Source organism: Athene cunicularia (genome assembly GCF_003259725.1).
Source record: "Athene cunicularia isolate RWA chromosome 5 unlocalized genomic scaffold, athCun1 chr5_part1, whole genome shotgun sequence".
NCBI lineage: Eukaryota > Metazoa > Chordata > Aves > Strigiformes > Strigidae > Athene > Athene cunicularia.
Genome location: NW_020799101.1, coordinates 8,035,698 through 8,054,267, shown reverse-complemented (window position 1 = coordinate 8,054,267; position 18,570 = coordinate 8,035,698). Strand labels below are relative to the sequence as shown.

The 18,570-nt window shown below is 42.1% G+C and overlaps 1 protein-coding gene across 1 annotated transcript in view; it reads left to right on the top strand.

Annotated features, from left to right (window-relative positions):
• The first annotated feature begins 7 nt into the window (after window positions 1–7).
• RHOJ (ras homolog family member J) overlaps window positions 8–18,570 on the top strand; it is a 56,595-nt gene continuing 38,032 nt past the window's right edge. Inside the window, exon 1 of the mRNA XM_026849485.1 lies at window positions 8–285. Within this exon, the coding sequence (XP_026705286.1) occupies window positions 108–285 (178 nt within the window). The 5' untranslated portion in view covers window positions 8–107. The remainder of the gene's footprint in view (window positions 286–18,570) is intronic.

Sequence of the window (18,570 nt, the reverse complement as noted above, 5' to 3'; positions counted from 1 at the left end):
CCTCCCCTTCTAAACTCAGGAAAAGTCAATACAATCGCACTTCATTTTTTCTTCATGTGCACTTGGAAGTCCTGGGAGCAGCCAGAGCAGCGGCAGTAGCAGCAAGAATGAACTGCAAGGAAGAAGATGACAACTGCACTGACGGGAGCAGCAATAACACGAAGAAGATGTTAAAATGCGTGGTGGTTGGGGATGGTGCAGTTGGGAAAACCTGTTTGCTGATGAGCTATGCCAATGATGCCTTTCCAGAGGAGTATGTCCCCACTGTGTTTGACCACTATGCAGGTAAGAAAGTCCTTTAAAATAAATTTAATTGAGAGCTGCAGGAGGGCCAGGTGGGAGGTAAAGGAAGATCAAGGAGGGGAGAGGACAGTTCAAAGGGGATGCATGGGTTACTTCTTGTCCGAAAATGTGATTCAGGCCTGGATGGTAGCCAGGCAGTTTAGATGGCAGCTCATACAATTGGGGCAATGCAGGATTTATTAAGAGAACTTATTTGTTTTCTTCCAATATTTATTTTGGCTTTAGCAAATAAGCAGCATTAGGGATGCAATTAAATCCACTGGATTTTTGGGACAACAGACACAATTCAGCCTCCATCGATTTGTATTCTTGATTTGGTTTTGAAATTTTGAAGTTCTGAACTTCACAAGCTGAAGTTATGGATGAAGACTATATATATATATATATATATATATACACATAAAAATACATGCTATTGGTGATCTCGTGCCTCATGGCAAATGATGCATAAATTACAATATTTATGTCCTATTTAAGGAGTAATCTTTGAGAAAACCAGCAGTCTCTTTCAGTGTTGTCAGAATATGTGTCTCCTCTCAGAGACATTTGTTTCAGAGACAATATATAAATACATTTTAATACTATAACTTGATGGTAGGAAAAGTAGAAGTGGTGACTGGTTTGAGTACTTTATAGTGAGGGAATTTGTAGTATAAGAAAAAATACAAATATAATCGAGATTATCAATGATGTTCACTGCATCGCTGTGCAAAACAGACCCAGAGATTAAGTACAATATTCACAGGCCTCTTTCTGTAGCAATTACTTATTTTACCCAGCTGTGTCTAAAGTTACCGCGCAGATGGTGTGACAGGCTAAAACTGTTGCTCAAACTTCTGCTTAAATTTTCCTGTCCCAAATTCTCATGTTTTTCTTCTCTCACTGCTCCTTTGGCTAATGGTTGTTGTTGTTTATGAGATCCCTGAAAAACAGATTCTATAAGCACTGCAAAACTCATTACTTAACTTGCAGCAGCAGCAGATGGAGTTTCCCTCATTTTCTCCCCACCTCCTTAAAAACTGAATTTTCATGGCGTGGCTTATCATAGATTTGGTATTCTGTAATGGGAAAATCTCTGTTTTCATTCTGGCTTCGTGTCAGGTTTAGCAGATGAACTGGCCAAACAAGCAAGCTGTGTAATTGCAGAATCTGATCCATGGAAATGTGAAGACCTTTTCCTCCACAAGAGTGGGCAGCGTCACTTCTAATGCACTCAGTGCTCTCTTTCCTCTACCCTTCCCACCAGATAGATTAAACGACCATTTTAGAAAAAAAAAAAAAACTTTACCCAGACAGGAGATAAGAAAGAATATTGCATGTTGTCAATATGTAGTTCCATGAGCCAAAAACCCGAAGGAAGACTGGCTGCATGAATTTATGCCTTATATTGCAGCAGCACCCACTTTCCCATGACAAGCTGAGATCTGCTTGTCCCTTACAGCCTCACTCCCCAGCAATACACCAGTCCCAGCACCCACTGCCCTTCACTCTTTCCTATGCCCTGCAAATACCTCTGCCTACCGCAAACCCCCTGCGATAGCCCGCACCAGACCATGTATGCATTGTTCTGAGGGCTGGCTGGGTTTGGCGTGAGGGCACACGTGTGTGCACACACAAGGTGCTGATGCCAGCCAGGCAGGCTGGCACTCGGTGAGGGCACCATGCCGAATTTCTCTTCCCTCCCCAGCTGCAGGTGACTCGCAGGGGCTTGCTTTGATTTCGTTTCATCTCTGTCAGAAGTGGTAGGGATTGCCAGTGGGCTCAAAAGTTCCTGAGGGAGAGGAGGGCTGAGAGAAGGATGGGAAGATGAAGTGTCACTGCGTAATCCTTATTTCCTCAGGGTGCCAGGTAAAAGCAGCATGCATGCACATTTAAATCAAGCTACATTTTCAGGGTTTGAAGATTGAGACCTCTAAAATTTTTCCAGCTATACTTATTTGCCTTCTTAGCTATTACAGCACATAGATATAAAATTAAAATGTTTTAAATGAGAAAGATGAGAAAGATAAGGGGAAAAAATAGCTCTGTATATTGACATGCTATTCTGAGACAAACCCTGTCCAGTGGCAGTGGTCAAAACTAGCATTGATCAAACATGGAATTTCATTTTTTTGAGAAATCACATCATTTATTAAACCCATTTCACTACAAAACTGCACATAGAACTGAGCAGTGGAAATGACTTCTAGGGCAGAGTGCTGGAAAAAATCTCACTGATAAAATATAAAAATATTACATGGCATAAAGTGTAACATAACCTATTTAAAATACTGTGGGTATTGAGAGAGAAAAGATCTCACCTGGGGCAACCTTACCCCTGAGCTTACAGCCTGCAGAATATTCTGTTGCAAGAGCCCCTTCCACATCTATCTGCGTGACAGCTCATGGTCAAGAGGAGAGGTGGCACAGTGGCCCCATGGGCATGGTGATACCACAGGCAGCACGGACACAGGGAACCTTCACCATGGGCAGATCCTGCAGGGTGCTTGAGGCTGTGGAAAATCACATCTGAATTTACCCCAGGGAACTGGTTTGTCTGCCCCTGCCCTTGCCCCTGCCAAAACCAACTGTTTCACCTTTCCCAAACAAGCTGAAACCATTTGATTCAGTTCTTCTGTGTAGAAAGGCTCAAAAGCAATTAATTGCTGCAGTTTTGTGCAAAACTGCACTTTCCGTCGAAGATTTTTCACCCAGGCATTATTACCAGCAGTGGTGTGTTAGCAATCACTTCCTCTTTCCTCACCAGGTCACAACCTGGTTGTGAGTCCCAGGGCATTTACCAATTTCCTTCTTTCTAATTGTAAAAGTAAGGAGCCGGGGAGCATTAAAAATTGAGGATTCCAGTGGTGATCTCAGAGCAGTTTCTCACTGCCATGACTCCAACAACTTGGGAGAGACAGTGATGCTATCCAGCCCAGCATTGGGAAAAGCTCCAGATGCACCATTGCCATGGCAAAAGCATTAACCATTCATGGCCCCACAGCACCAGCTACGTTTACTTGTCCTGCTGTGTTGCATCTGTTTATTTCCTTCCCTGGGCAGGTTTTCATGGCACAGGTGAAGCAGGTGGTCAAGAGGAAACAACCAGCATTTTGAAGGTCTGAGCTCCAACAGCATTAGATCTGTACAGTACTTTTTCAGTGCCTTTCACATGAAAGGGCTTGAAACCACTTTACAAAATTTGGGCCCAACCTGCCTCTAAGAAAATCAAAGGCAGTAGATGGATATCACTCAGGGAAGGAACAGGCTTCCTGCAGATAGCTCACACAGCATTTACAACTCAGACACAGTGATGCCTGGGACGAAAGGCTGTTGGTGTTTCACCCTGTATGCAGCTGCACTGTATGAAAGTCCAAACCAGTTATTAGCTCTACTAGTAATATTTTGCCACAGATTTCACCCACAGTCCACAAAAATGAATTTGTTCAGGGCCTGTTGCCAGGGATGGGATGTGATGGATGCAGAGTAGGGTCAGAGGCAATGCCAGACAGATGGGGAAGGCAAATTTGTTACTTGGATATGAAAATGGTTTATTTTGTTGGATGTGTGGAGGTTTATGAGTCTGGTTATTTCTCAAGGCATTTTGAAGAGGTTTTGCTGGAGGCCAGAGCCCTGAGTAGGTTTCCTTACCTTTGGTGAATTTCCAAGTCCCACACTGAAAGGGTTTAGCTACGAGGTAAATGGCTGTTTCTAGGGCAGGCGAACCAAAGTGCTATCCCAGTGACAAACAGGATATTACTGGCAATAACTATAACAATAGGGACTGTTTGGATAGTGAGTAGATGCTTTAACATGCTAGTTCCATTCCGTCTTTGGAACATCAAATGCTGATTTTCCGTGAGCAAAGGTCTCTCGGACTGGATGACTTGTATTGTGTGTAGCTATGTGAGGTTATAAATGTTTACTTAGGGCTGAGGTTGTACCAACAAAAAAATTCATTTCAACTACTATCAGAATTGGTTTAATAGTACCAAAATTAACTGGCTTGATCTACGAAATACTGATGGGAGCTGTGTGTTATTTGTTAGGCAGCCACTGAGCATCCCTAAAACCCCAAAAATTTTTAGCATTAAATTTATTCATGGCAAAATTTATATCCAGGCTTCCTGGAGAGGTGATCAATGCCCCATGCCTGTCAGTGTTTAAGAGGTATTTGGACAATGACCTTAATAATGCTTTAACTTCATCCCTGAAGTGGTCAGGCAGTTGAACTAGATGATCACTGTGGATCTGTTTCAACTGGAACTATTCTATTCTATTCTATTCACCTTTTTTAAATGTAAAAAAGCAGTGATTGAGAAGCAGTGCTAATGCCATGCAGCTAATTTGGCCCACTGTGTAGACATGGTGAATGGACTCATTAGATGGTTGAAGTCTGAGGAGAAGGGGGTGATGACTCTTAAACTGTCTAGTTCAGGCATAGTACACAGATGAATATCATACAAATAACTTTAGGAGACAAGGTTGCATCTTTGGTAAACAAGAGAGGTTAATCCTGCCAAAGAAGAACTGCAAAGCATCTGCACTAAAGACATAAAGTAGATGGCGTAAATATGTCAGTCCCTCCCCTCATGTGTCGGCACAAACTGGTGAACATTTATAAATAGTGAATACATTTGAAAAAAATTAGCAGTGGCATGTGATCAGCTAATGAATAGCATACAGAATAGTTCAGCCATGACTGAAACTCTGTAAATTAAAAGCAATATAGAAGACAGACATTAATTACTGTTAGGAGACACATTTTTTTGTTCTTTAGTGATGATTCAATTTAATCTGTCTGACTTTGCACTGAAATGGTCTGGAGCGTTCACCAGTCTTGCAGATCCCAACCTTGCTGGCCAGGCAAGCCATGCGGGAAGGGAGAGTCTTCTGCTCTGGCATTTTTATTAGCATAGGAGCAATACTACTTCTCTTGCCCAGAACAGTCAGCTTGTACCTGTACAAATCTATAAATTATTCTATCCTGCCCGTATGCCACAGCACTGACTCAAATTCGTGTTCCTTGTGTTCTCCCACAAAAGAGAGTGGTTGGAAGTGGGCTGCCACTGATCGTGGGGCTGCCCATGGCTGGCCACTCTCCATCCTGGGGCAGGCAGGAGCACCAAAGGGAGACTGAGACCACCTCAACCAGCCATGCACAGAGCAGCTTTGCTTTGCAGCTTCTCCCCATGAGGGAGGAACCACCAGCCAAGGCATGGCAGAAAGCAGATGGGAGCCGTAGCATCCCAAATCTCTCCAACTACAGGCACAAGAGCACATCTTTCCACACTTCTGATGTGCTAGTTATTTTTAATTGATTGCTAATGCACGCTGGTTTCGACCCATGTCTGCTTGCTTTGGTGCGTAAGCGATGACTTAAACCCCATACCATCACTTTTTTCCCCCCATTTAAACTTTATTAGAAAGGAAGAGACTACCCAAGGAGATTTGCAATTGGTGCATGGGTGCTGCCGTGGGAGTCTTCACACTACCACATTCTTGAGACAGTTGTCTCCTATAAACAGCCTTGGTAGCACATTAGAGAAACCCTTCATGCAATGTTTGGGGTCATTAAACTGAAAGAGCTATAAATAGCACTGAAAGAGAGCCGTGATGTTTATTTGCATGGATGTTTGCAGTGGGTTCTTTTTCCTTTTAATGTTCATCCAATTTTGATTGTGGAGATTTGAACTTTATCCTTGAGACAAGGAAGCATTGACTCTTTTAAGATCTGGCTCTTTAGAGTAGCAGCCACAGAATAGATATGTTCATTTTGACTCTTCAGAGATAAAAGGACTTCTCTGCCAATCGTCCAGAATAAACCAGGGATCTTAATAAAACATTCAAGGTACAACACAAAAGAAAACCACCAGTGCAGTTCAAAGGTTTTCATGGCTGGTTTTTTTTTGAGGATAAATTTTACAGCACCACTATTTCTTAGTTTCCTCACAGAAGGTTTAGTTCTGTGTCCTGTGTCACATAAGCCAGAGATCTAGTGATTCTCAGGCTTTTTCACTTCCAGGAAGCCTAGACAGTCTTTATACTGAAAAGGTGTTTTCTGCCTGAATCACTATGTTCATTCCACATTCAGATGAAACAGGCACCATATACACCCCCAAGAGTCTTAAGACCTTTTCCTTCTGAAAGTGTTTTAGAGAATGTGAAGACTTGAGATAACTATTGCTCATATCTCTCTTCCTCACACACATCCCTGTATTGTCCTGCGAGTGCACAAGCCACTTGAAGCCCATGGCAAGAGAAGGGTGTGCTGCTTTGTGATCCTATTTACTCAGGGCAGATTGTTTCTGCAGCAGTGCTCTGAGCATTGTGGTGACAAAGTCCCCGTTGTCCCCTGGCACTTCTGAAATGCAGCTGTGGCCGGGGAAGAGTCCGCAGTACCTGAGCTGCTTCCTACCTTTGCCTCTGGCTCTGTTATGTACAGCTTCTCTTTGTACTGTTGCCATTCCTGGTTTGATTTACACTCACCAAAGCTTTATGCTACAAAGAGACACAAAAGAGCTCTGCACCAGTCCCTCCCATGCCCACCAGTATCTTGCTGACCACCCAGGACTCAGCTGGCAGCCCAGAAGCTGCTGTAGCCCAATGCAGAGAACTGATGTTTTCATCCACTATCACCAGTCAGTGGATGTCTTTGTTCATCAAGCACAGCAGGGGACAACACTGCACCATGAATAACATTTACAGTCTAAAAACTAGATGTAGAGAATAAGCAAACTACAGTGCACAGCAGGAAGGATAGTGCCAGGAATTAGAGGAGTAGATGAAGCAGCCATGTTACTTTATCCAGATTTATCCACCCTAAATTCCACCTAAGGCCCTCTGTCTACTATGTTGTATTAGCTACGTTGTGCCTGAAGGGCAATAAGGTACACGAAGAATACTAAGCAAGGAGTTAGACCATTTTAATGTGTATTGGTGGTGCAGATGCAGAATGATGGAGTTTTTTTAAGGTCAACCACAGTCCTGAGGGAATGAATTGGAGAAATAGGAAAGTCAAATGGCTTAAAAATAAGTATTTCTTTGCATGGTATGAGATTAACCCACGGAACTTCTCACTGGACAGAAATTACAGAGAACAAAATTTTAACAAGTTTTGCAGAAAGGGAGGCTCGACCAGATATCAGGGAGATTAAGTACTATCATAATCTAGTGAAAAAGAGATAATAAAAAGTGAGCTGACACCACCTTCTCTTAGAGGCCAGGATAAGACCTGAATGTACTCTGACGAATGCCAAATTACCTTAAATCTGCTCACTGCTACATCAGAGATGAAGACTTGACTCCCTGGACTGTGAGTTTGTCCCAGTCCAGCACTCTTGCACTCAGTGCTGTAGAAAGGGAAGTTTTGGAATGATTCTTCTGATATAAAGATGGGCAAACAGGTTTTGAAACTTTGCTTATGCAGCACTAGACTGCTGCAAAGAGATGTGGAGGGATTTGTCTGGAGCACAAAAAGGGTTAACAGTGCAACTGATGAGAAAATGACCCTTTTCTTCTCCACTACTCCAAGGCAGTCTTGGTCTTTCCCTCCCCTTCTAATCAGTGTAATATTGCAGGAGGTGACATCAGCTGGGGAAACCAAAAGTGAAACTGAACTCTGGCTCTTGCAGGCCAATCTCTGCAGCTTGAACTAACAATCACATTCACTATCTTAAAACCAATAATTGACTCAGTACATGTGGCCAGTCACCCACCCCAGGGGAAAAGCCACTTACAGGTGATGCCAGACCAGGTACACGCTGACCACCTGGCAGATGCTTTTCAAGAGCAGGTGCTCCACATCCAGGAAACAAACCCAAAAACTTAACAAAGTCTAAGCAACCAAAATTCTTAGACATGTACAAACTTCTTAATTTCTGCAGGACGTGATAGTGTTTTTATTAAGTCACTGTTACGATGGCTTAGTCACTGATTAAGTCAATGCAAAATGCCTTCATTAAAACTTCCTTCTCATTTTCTTTTCTCTTAATAAAACTTGATGTCTGTACTAGTGATACACACGGTTGTCACCACGCATCACTGTGTGTGTTTTGCCCTGCAGTCAGTGCCTTTCCTATGTTCTAAATTTCCAGTTGTCATGGCCAGACCTAATGACATCATGGAAATGGCAAAGGATGAGGAAGAGTAAACATATTTCCTTCAATTGTTCTGTTCAGACAAAGTCATTAAACAGTAATGACATCTCCTGTCAAATTATTTTTTATCTTTGCAATGAAAAACATCCAAGTTATTATATTTCTAGTCTGCTTTTAAGAACGATCACTCACCAGTCTCCTGTTAGATATATTGTTCTTGTATCCCAAGCTATGGGTCTTCCAGTTAAGTCAGGGAGTAAGTTACTGAAGAATGAAAGCTTTATGAAATGTCACCCCAAATTTTATCCCAAGAGGCACTGAATGAATTAATTCTAGACTGGATTTATGAACTGGTATTCGTCTCTCTCTTTTGCCCAAATAAGATCAGAGAAAATGGGTTTTAAAATAATGTCTAATAATTAAAAAAAAAAAAAAAAAAAAGTTAATTTTCTCACCCAAGACAAGCCATGCTACCAGCAGTCTTGGCTGAATGCGAGGACTAGACCTTACGTGCAACTTTTACATGTGCTAAAATGCTCAGGCACCATTCCTCAGCCAATGGCTTTCCCATGTACCCAGGTGGACAGGAAAGCTCTCCCTGATCTGAGAATGTATCATTACACCTCACTGCAATCCCAAACACCATCCATCATGTCTCAGCAATGAGGACGCAGCATGGCATGAGGGAGGACCCAATGATACAATCCAATATTGTGGTTGCTACCACCTTTGGCTGAAATGGATACAGATCTCATTATGCATGATGTGTATTTCCTTAGTATTTGTTTTGTAGCGTACATATTCATAGATTTATAACCAAGAGCAAAACCCCCTTCCTAAGCAGATATTACTGTGGGCATGGAAAGTCATCATATGAGGGTAGGCAAGATGACTAGAAGGGTCCTGGGAGACACTGTGGCATCTGCACCCTGTGACATTTGCTGGGAAGTGGTGTCCCCAGCTAGTTCTCATAGCCAAAGTGGTGTGTTTGGGATCCCAGGGAAAGGGAAGGCATGAAAGACCACAACAGCTTGGTATTTCAGCTAGCACTGTTCCCCGGACTACCCGTGGGTCCAGTGCACCAGCAAATCCATCAGTGGGGTTGCCCCAGGGCTGCCTTTCTGCCTCAGGAACTGGCATAGTAATGAATCCATAAATATGAAACGTGCCAATGAGCCTCAGGGGAAGGGAAGCCTGGAAAAACTATTCACTGACAGGAGAAGCACTGGGAAAAAAAAAAAAGAAAAAAAACTCCCAAAGGAGGGAGGTGGACAGCTGTAAAAATATTCCCAAGCACAGTGGCACAGGAGGCACAGTCAGAAGGGTGAAGGCTTGGGAGCAGGAGGGGAAGAGCAGCACAGCGCTCTACCAGGATCCTCACTCCTGGTTCAGGACAGTATGCAAGTGTATCGTGGAAAAAGCATCCCAGTGGTGAGCACAGGAGCCACCACTTAGGCATCTGAAAGAGTTAAAGAGGACTGTGCAGAGAGGCTGGACAGAAAGGTCCTGCCACAGTGCAGGAGGATGCCTGAGATGACTCACTAAAACTACTTTCCAACCCTTGCAATTCTGAGGGGATGGAGGCCACATCTCTTATTAAAGACTCTCTGGCACAGATATCCAGCTATAACTTTGAAGTAATGATATTAACAGTATCTGCTAACGCTCGACTTTCTGCAGACTTTAAGGAAAAGAACAGCTTCAGCAATGAGTGGGAAAGCATACATGTTCAAACATAACATTAATTTTTATCCCCTGGGAGATGGGACAAAAAGAGCATCTATTTACAATAATAATGCTGCTCTGCTGAGAACAGACCATAAGGAAAATCCCATAAGGTTGGAAAATGTGTTTTAAGTTCACAAACTGTCTCATGCTCCAGCTCCAGAGCGGGCAGCCATCCAGCTGCTGTGAGTAGCTCTGTCCTCAAAGGCCAGACCCTCCCCATCTAGGACACTCTGTTTCTGAGCAATCTCACCAGCTCCGTTTCAGAACTGGTTAGCTTATCTCAGCGTGTTTTCTTTCAATAACTAGGTGTAGAGTCAATGTCTTTTTCTAATTTGTGGGGCCCAGTTGCTTGACACCCTGTCCATGAGCAGCAGAAATGCAGAGACCTGATTTTTCATTTAAAAGGTGAAGTATTTCCACCAGGAAGTCTCAGCTCTGGAAGAAATTCATACCGAAAATGTTTCCTGAGACCCTCTATTTTATTCTATGTATTAAGCAATGGCTTATGAAAGTAATACCCAGGAATTCATGTTGTCCATTCAAGCTTGGACAAGAGTGCTACTATTGACAGCTTGGGTTGTATGATCCCACTCCCCAGATGGCTCCATATGGGCACACAGACTTCACTGAGGGCTCATGGTCTATCTATATATAGATTACAAAATACCTCTAGAGAGGTCTCGTGTCTTCATTTTTTGTTAGTTATAACTACATACCAACACTTTCAACTACATCAAAACACAAAAGATACTAGAGAATTCATCGCGATTTCTTTCTAGTTTAATCCCATTTTTACTCTCTGAAAACTTGCCATTAAAATTTTCAGCAAAAGCATCAACAAAATCTAGGAGGACGTTTGTATATTCTTATTTAAGCTCTTGGAAAGACCTTTTAACTTCACAGTGCTGCTTTGCTTTGTTCTGTGTATGTATCCAGTAATTCTCTAAAATCAAGTACAATTCCCTTCATCTCATTGCCTTGTAGTTACCACTTGGGATATTTTAAACCTGTTTTAGGAATACAAGGGAATAATATCTCTCATTTAAAAATATATGTGAAATACAGCTTTAAGAGAGTAATTTTCCACAAATACCATCCATGAAAACACCATCAAATTCAACATTTAAAAAGGAGTTCATATTCCAAAAAATGTTCAGCTAATCTGCCAGAAACCAGTTTTACAGAAGAACTCCAAATTAACTGAGCCAGTTCATGATATCATTAATATGGAGAATTTCCCTTGCCATGCATAGTAATATTCTCTGATGGAGTGTGCCACTTGGAGATCTGCTGGGAATTTACCTAAACCATTCAGTTTGATCTGCTGGGAATTTACCTAAACCATTCAGTTTGGTTCAAGTCCAGAGGGGTGAGGTTGTTGTGGTTCTTGTTATTTTAATATCTTAGAGTGTTAAGTGCATTTTCTCCCTCTACTTTCCCTCCTGGGGAACTGCTAAAATGGTGAAATAATTCATTCTTCCATTATTTGAAGCATATTGCCCAATTTACTTCTTTTCCTGTAAAGAGCTGCTTGTAGCAATACCATAAGTCCCTCCTGATGCTTCCAAGGAAGGAAGAAGCAACGGGGAGTGTGAATGCAGAATGAGGTCCCCAATCTGAATTAACGTTTGACAGAGAAAATCTATGCCAAGGAATGGTGGAACAGGAATAACTGTGTTGTCTCCATATGGTGCTCCCAACTGGGTTTCTCTTCCCCTGCCCTCTATTTAAATACACGAACGTGAAAGATTTTTTTAAAAATCCCAAGTCTTGCAACAATTTTGCAATAGAAACAGTATTTTGAGACTCTGCTCAACAGGGTGGAAACTCCTGAGGACACAAAGGAACCTTGTCCCTGGCTGAGTACATTCATAGTATGTCATGGTGAGGTGCATGAGAATTCATATAAAGACAGAATGACTAGAGAGCACCATGTACCTTCCATCACATTGAGTCCTTCCAGCTCTTGATCCTCTTTCTGCATTTCCCTCCATCTTTCAAAATTAATAGCTGCATTTCCTTTTCTTGATATTTATTTTCCACATTGCTTTTTTTCTCAAAGAATAGGGTCTTTCCACCTGAAATGTTAGAGACAAAAAAAAAAGAGAGTTTGTCTTTCCAAAGCATGCCTGGGTGCAGCATGGGACACAGAGCTGGTCAGAACTAGATATGGGTCCTGCAGAGCCATCTCTGAGCCAGCTGGGTCCAAAATCAAACCACAGACATTGCACACATAGCAGCTGCCCCACAAACACTGAGTGATAATTATTACCGTGTGTCTCTTCTGATTTCCTCAAGCACTGCCGAGCTGGCAAGGGATGCAGCCGGCCAGGGCATGAGAGCAGATGTTCTTGCCTTCTGACAGATGTCAGCTCTGCCCGATGGAAAATGCCATCCAAGATGAGTGAAAACCAACGAGCAGCCAGAGAGGGCTTTGTAGGATGGTGGTGGGACCACCCTGCAGTGATCACTATCCATTGCAGAGACCATCCAGCAGCCACCTTTTTTCTGGCAACCCCCTGTCACATCATACCATAAAAACATTATCTCAGCGTTGCTTCTTGTGCGTAAGTTAGGGAAGGTCAAAAGAGCCAAGGAGCTGCATGAGAAACAAAAAAGCCCAAGAAAAAAGAAGAATTGGAGGAGGGTGGGAAACAAATGTACATCCTTAAAGGATGGAGGGGAAAAGTATGTTTATGAGAAGGTGGTCCAAAAACAATCCATAAACCCTACAACAAGCGATTTGTAACAACTATGTTTTGGGGGATATGAGTCATGATTTTGAACTTCTGGGGTTAGCAAAAGTTCTGGCCAGAGCATTTTTGATGAACTATCCCACGAGGAGAAAACGCTGATTCATGAAAGTTGAAGCATTTTTTAAATACTTGGAAGGACAAATTCTTGAGGTCCAGGGCCCTCTGGTTATTTCTGACAGTGCAGCAAGAAAGACCTAAATTGAAAACAAAATATCTGAAGGTTTTGTTTTCATTCCATTGTAAAATGAAAACAAATTGTAAAACCTCAGAAGTTGTCGCAAAGCTGAATTATCATCCCTCTGGCCTGTTCTACTTGGTTACTGTTATTATCCATTTTACAGTTATTGTACTGTAATCAGTATTATGCAAAGGCAGACTTACTCCCACTTCCTCTAAAAGACATGTTTGTGCAACAAAGACAAAAATTTCAAAGGAAAACGCCTCAAATAATACAAGATCAGGTGTGGTTTTAGGCCGTCTCAGTATGAAGAGCTGCAATGGTTGCAGGGAGAGGTTGGCAATCCTTGCAAGCCTTGGCAAGCCTAACGTCTGCATCAGGCAAGCACTTAGGAGAAAAGTCTTTGAACTGATTGTCACTCATTGTGTCTTTAATCTCTCTGCTACAGGCTACCTACAGGGTGGTTTTTTCCTCTTCTTCTCCTTTGATGAATTTTGTCATCATATTGCTGTCTAATAAATCCATATTTCTAACTATTAAGATCACATAGTTTGATTTCCAGAAGAAGGAAGTTAGGCTAAGTGCTCTCTAAGGTTTTCAAAGAACGTCTTCCCTCTGCTCAACACTCCAGTGAGTGGTCCCCAAAGTCAGTGACACTGAGACAAGGACTTAGCCGTGATGCCCAGTGAATGTGGAGGGAGATGTCTGTGGCCACATTCTACTGATGCTGCTTGTAGATTATGGAGGAAATACACAGCAAATGGCCTCATTGGGAGCTCATGTTGTATTTAGCTGGGAAGGATACCATCCTGGTTAGGGGAGTTAGGCTGTGTGCAATTAGTTTGAACTTGAAATTCAACATATATTCCAGCTTCTGAGATCATTCAGTGTTGGATCACTTTCAGGATCCTCCCCCATATAGCTGCATTTCTATTATCTGTCACGTTAACAAACCAAGATACTGGTATTTGATAGAAATGATTCAATCCTTCAGCCAGAAGCTAAAACAGTCTGTCCTTCCCAGGCGCTTCTTAGCCAAGGGCTCAAAATCCTGTCTTAGTATGAATTACATCTGACCTGAGGAAGTTCATTTGGGGTGTCTAAGGACCACTGAATTTCAGATTTCCTATATGGGCAACCCTTTTTAAGGTGCTCTTGCTGGGAGCTGTCAGGCAAGAATAAAACCAAAGCCATCAGAGGTAATGAGAAGGCACTACTGACAGCGCCTGATGGATTTTCTTCCTAGAAGAGCTGGAAGCGTATCCTGAAAGACTGGTTTAATTTCCCAGTAAGCATGGTGGGTGTGGGTACCTTACATTAGATATAGTCTCTGTTAGGTGTAAATATTTATGCCTATTGCCATAATACATCGCTTTTAGTCTGATGATTTTCAGTATGAGGAGATCGTGGTGAATACATTTGGATACTGACAATGGAGGAAATAATGGACTTTTGAAGGGCAGCTATGCTCACACAAACTGCTGGGTTCATCTGGTTTTGGAAAACTCACAGAGCTGGGGCCAAGCAAATCTAAGTCAGGAAACCCTTGCAGTGAAGGAATGTATGGCATATAATGAAAGGCCAACAAGTAGATGAATAAAGTAAGTGAAACAGATAATTTCCTTAATGCATTTCTGTGAAAACTGCTAAGCTCCTAGGAAATCAGAATGAAGATATTTATGACACACAACAGATAATTTTCTAATATCAGTTTTCCCCTTATACATTTGCAGGAGTTGCAAGAAATTGTTCATATATTAATAACTGCATTATTTATTTTTGTCAAAGACTAGCTAGATTACAAAGAAGCCATATGTCTGGGGATTTTTTTTCCTCAAATTTCTTTCTTTGCTATATTAATTTATATAAGCAGTTGGAGAAGTGCTTATAGTTTTCACTTCAGGGAATTTTTCCTCCAAATCATTTGCACAGATGTGTTTTGGTAAGCAAAGACAATGGTCCTAATGCCACTCACCATTTCACAGATGCAACCCCCGTTAATTACAGAGGCTAGTAAATGAACTTTATTTCTCTCAGTGTTTTTTAGTAGTATGTACAGAAGAAAAAGACATTGATCAGCAGATGAATACATAGGCCATCTCAGCGTGGGGCAAGGGCCTGGCTGCTCCATGTCTCAACATGAAATATGGGCAAAGAGCAACCACAAGCGTGAGGAGAGCTGCCAATGAAGCTTCTTTTGCCCAGAGCAAAGGAAGCAGAAGACAAAAGGAGTAGAATGGGGTGGAAAAGCAAAAAAGTGCTGTCCCTGCTTTTCTTCTTGCACTCCAGTATTGAAAAATTTCCCATATACCTCCTATAAAAGGCAACTCCACCATAATCCTGTTAAGGGCCAGAGTTCACCAGCAACAATAGGAGAGAACAGTAACAGGAACCAGAAAGTCAGGGCAGATCAGGCAAGATAAACACCAATTTCAAAAGCGTGCAAAGCCCAGAAAGAACCTGGACCCTGGCATTCACTCTGTACAATAGAGTTGTTCCTGGGGTAGAAAAAAATGTAGCTGGCTGGAAGAGTCTTCTCTCTTATCTGGGTATCTCAGGCTGTGGCCATATGTGAGAGGATGGAAAATCTTCTCAAACCTCCTTGTAGAGCTGAGGATGCCATTCAAATTCAATTTGAAAATAAATATGTTGGGTTCCTTAGAAAATCCCCTCCCCTCATTTTGATTCCCAAGAGGTTCAAATCCCCTTATTCAGTTTCCTGAGCTGCTGAAGGTTTCCAATTCCTCCATGGCCAACTTTCCTGTTGCAGACATCAGGGTCTTCTCTGCAAGATGGCAGCAAGCCCATCCCTCAGCACCCACCCCATTAGTTTGTAAAATGGCTCGTTGAGATGCTCGTTAACCCTTTGGCTATGGAAACACAAGTTCTAAGCAGAAGTCTTGGTATCCGAGACTCCTAGTAGCTGTAGAAGAGGATGTTAGACGTATCACAATTTTTGCGATCACCCATTTGGAGGGAAGACCACAAATTCTCTTAGCTCAGCAAAAATAGATGGTAACTGGGTGATGATCACTGACACTGGGAGTGCAGTGGATACACTCCAGATGTCTCTTCAACATCCGCTGGTATTTATATCCACCCATTGACAGATGGGAAACCTCAGTTCTGAAAAAAAGATCTATGGGCTGAGTTTATAGTAAGGTAGCCAAGACTAGAATTTCTCTCTATTTGTTTGTCATCTTGCTATTTCTAGAAATACCTCCCTTTGCCCTCTTGGAACACCAGAGTGTATATTTCCCAGACATGTAGCTGGCTTAAAAGAAAACAGATCTTAAACTAGGAAGAAGTAAGCCTATGGAGATCAATATGTCTGAAAAAACAAGGGTGGGAAAAAATCCAGAGAAAAATGTTTATGAAGGAAAGCAAATTTTCTAGAAAAAAACTCTGCAGTTTGCCATCATCCACATACCCTCGGGAAAGGAAAGAGATTTTCTGAAGCGAGTGAACAGAGACATACAGAGCAACACAGGCTGAAGGACTGCTCAAAAGGATATGTATGGCCCTGAGACTATTCTTGAAAGTATTGGTTTATCCTGCTTAAGAATTACAAAGTGAATAGTAAGTTTATGATTATGAAATTATGTATAGGATCATACTAACTTGTCCCCAGTGTTTTCCTGTGATTACAAGAAGACATATTTTTTTCCATAACCAGCCCCAAGATTACTTTAGCACTGGCTTTCTGGGTACCAATCTGTCACTGACCAGTCATATCCTGCAAAGTGTCTGACTCCATCGATCTCTTTGTTATGCGACAGGGAGTCTGCCCAGAGACCCCAAGCTGCCTTATGAACGTAGCAGTGACAACTTAGCATTTTAGCTGAAGGAAAGGAGTTTGAAGAGATATATAGGCATACATTTCCTGACCGCCTCCTCATCTTAATTTCTCCAGAGAGTCTCAGCATTGGTCAATCCATCTGTTTCCCAGAATCTGCTCCAAAGCTCAAAGTCCGAAGATCCTGCATGTACAGAGGAATGTTGGTGTTCTGAAAGGGCAGAGATTTTGAGAAACGCTTTTGTTTTGAAATCCTCTTAAAACCAATTCAAACCAGTTTCTTAGTGGTCCTCAGTGGTGCAGTATAAACAAGATTTAATTCTCATATCTTTGCCATTTGCTCACTGCTTTCCCCACTGAAATGACACCAGCTGGCCATTATTATTTCACACTCTTGAGGGTTCAAATGTTCATCAGCTCTCCGATTCTGTGAGCTCTCATTACCAAGAGCAAGAGAGATTTCTGGGCTGTTTGGTCAAAAAACACACTTTATGTATGAGCACAGCATAATAATGCATACACTGCCTCATGTTAAACAATTCATTGCACACTATTAAATCCTTAAAAATAAAATGAACCACTGTTATTTTAGACGATCTTGATCATTAAAGCCCTCTGGGCAGCAGGCATCACAGCAGTTAATAGTAACAGTATTTAATATCAAGAAGTAGGGTATATTAAGTAAACATCAAGTTCGACCCATAAACAGCCTCTAGTATAAGCACAGTGATACATGAGAACTCACGAGTTTTATATAAAAACAGGTTTTGTCCATATTCACATTTTATTTGGAGAAAAACACTGGTATTGGGAGGGTCACACAGCTGCAGGGCAGGAATCAAGGCCAAATCATCTGTGTCATGGACCAAAGCTTTACCCACAAGCAGCCCTGCCTACCACCTCATGTGCACACAAGTTGCTCCTGCTTTTATTTTTTACCTGGAAGAGTTCAAGGTTTAAGCCCTGTTTCCTTTGCCAAAACACTTCTCAGCCGGCCATATACATTGTGATTGCTTCTCTCTTTGTTTTGGCGTCTGTTCATGGCTGGGATGGGGATTTCATCCTATGCCCCAAAGACTTTCCAGCTGGGCAGCCAGGCTTTTTGTTTACTCCTCTTCAGGCTGTTTCTCACAGTCTGTGCCCACACAAGTGATGTTAGAGACCACTGAAATCTTTCCTGAGGGAAGCAGCAGAAATAGAGGATGAAGGAGCATAGATCACTGTAAGCTGATGTGCTTCCTGCCACTAACACTCACCCTCCATACCTGCCTGCAGACTTCATCCAGCCCCCATGCAGGTGTGAGCATATGTTTGCCTCCATGCATGTCAGGAAGCCCAACCCTTAGGAAAGTCCTTCCCATAAGTATGTTAGCAGACATCTGGGTTTAAACACTAATTCAAGATAAGCACATGCTTGCGTGCTTTGCTGAAACAACCCCAGAATGAGGGAAGTCTGAATTACGCAATATGAAAAGAATACTCTCCATTTATTAAGCATGTCTTGACAGTACATAAAAAAATTCTGGAGCTTTCTTCTTGGCCAAATATTTCTCCCACTTCATACCATAGGTATGCTCCAATTGTGCTGGGAGCAGAATGGCAATATTATGACTCACTTCATATTGTAGGCTGGAAGTGCCATATTTTGTTCCAGAAAGAAATGGATTGTAGGCATAAGATTTAAAATGCAGCTTTTTGTAAACTATACTCCAGTATATACTGGAGCACATT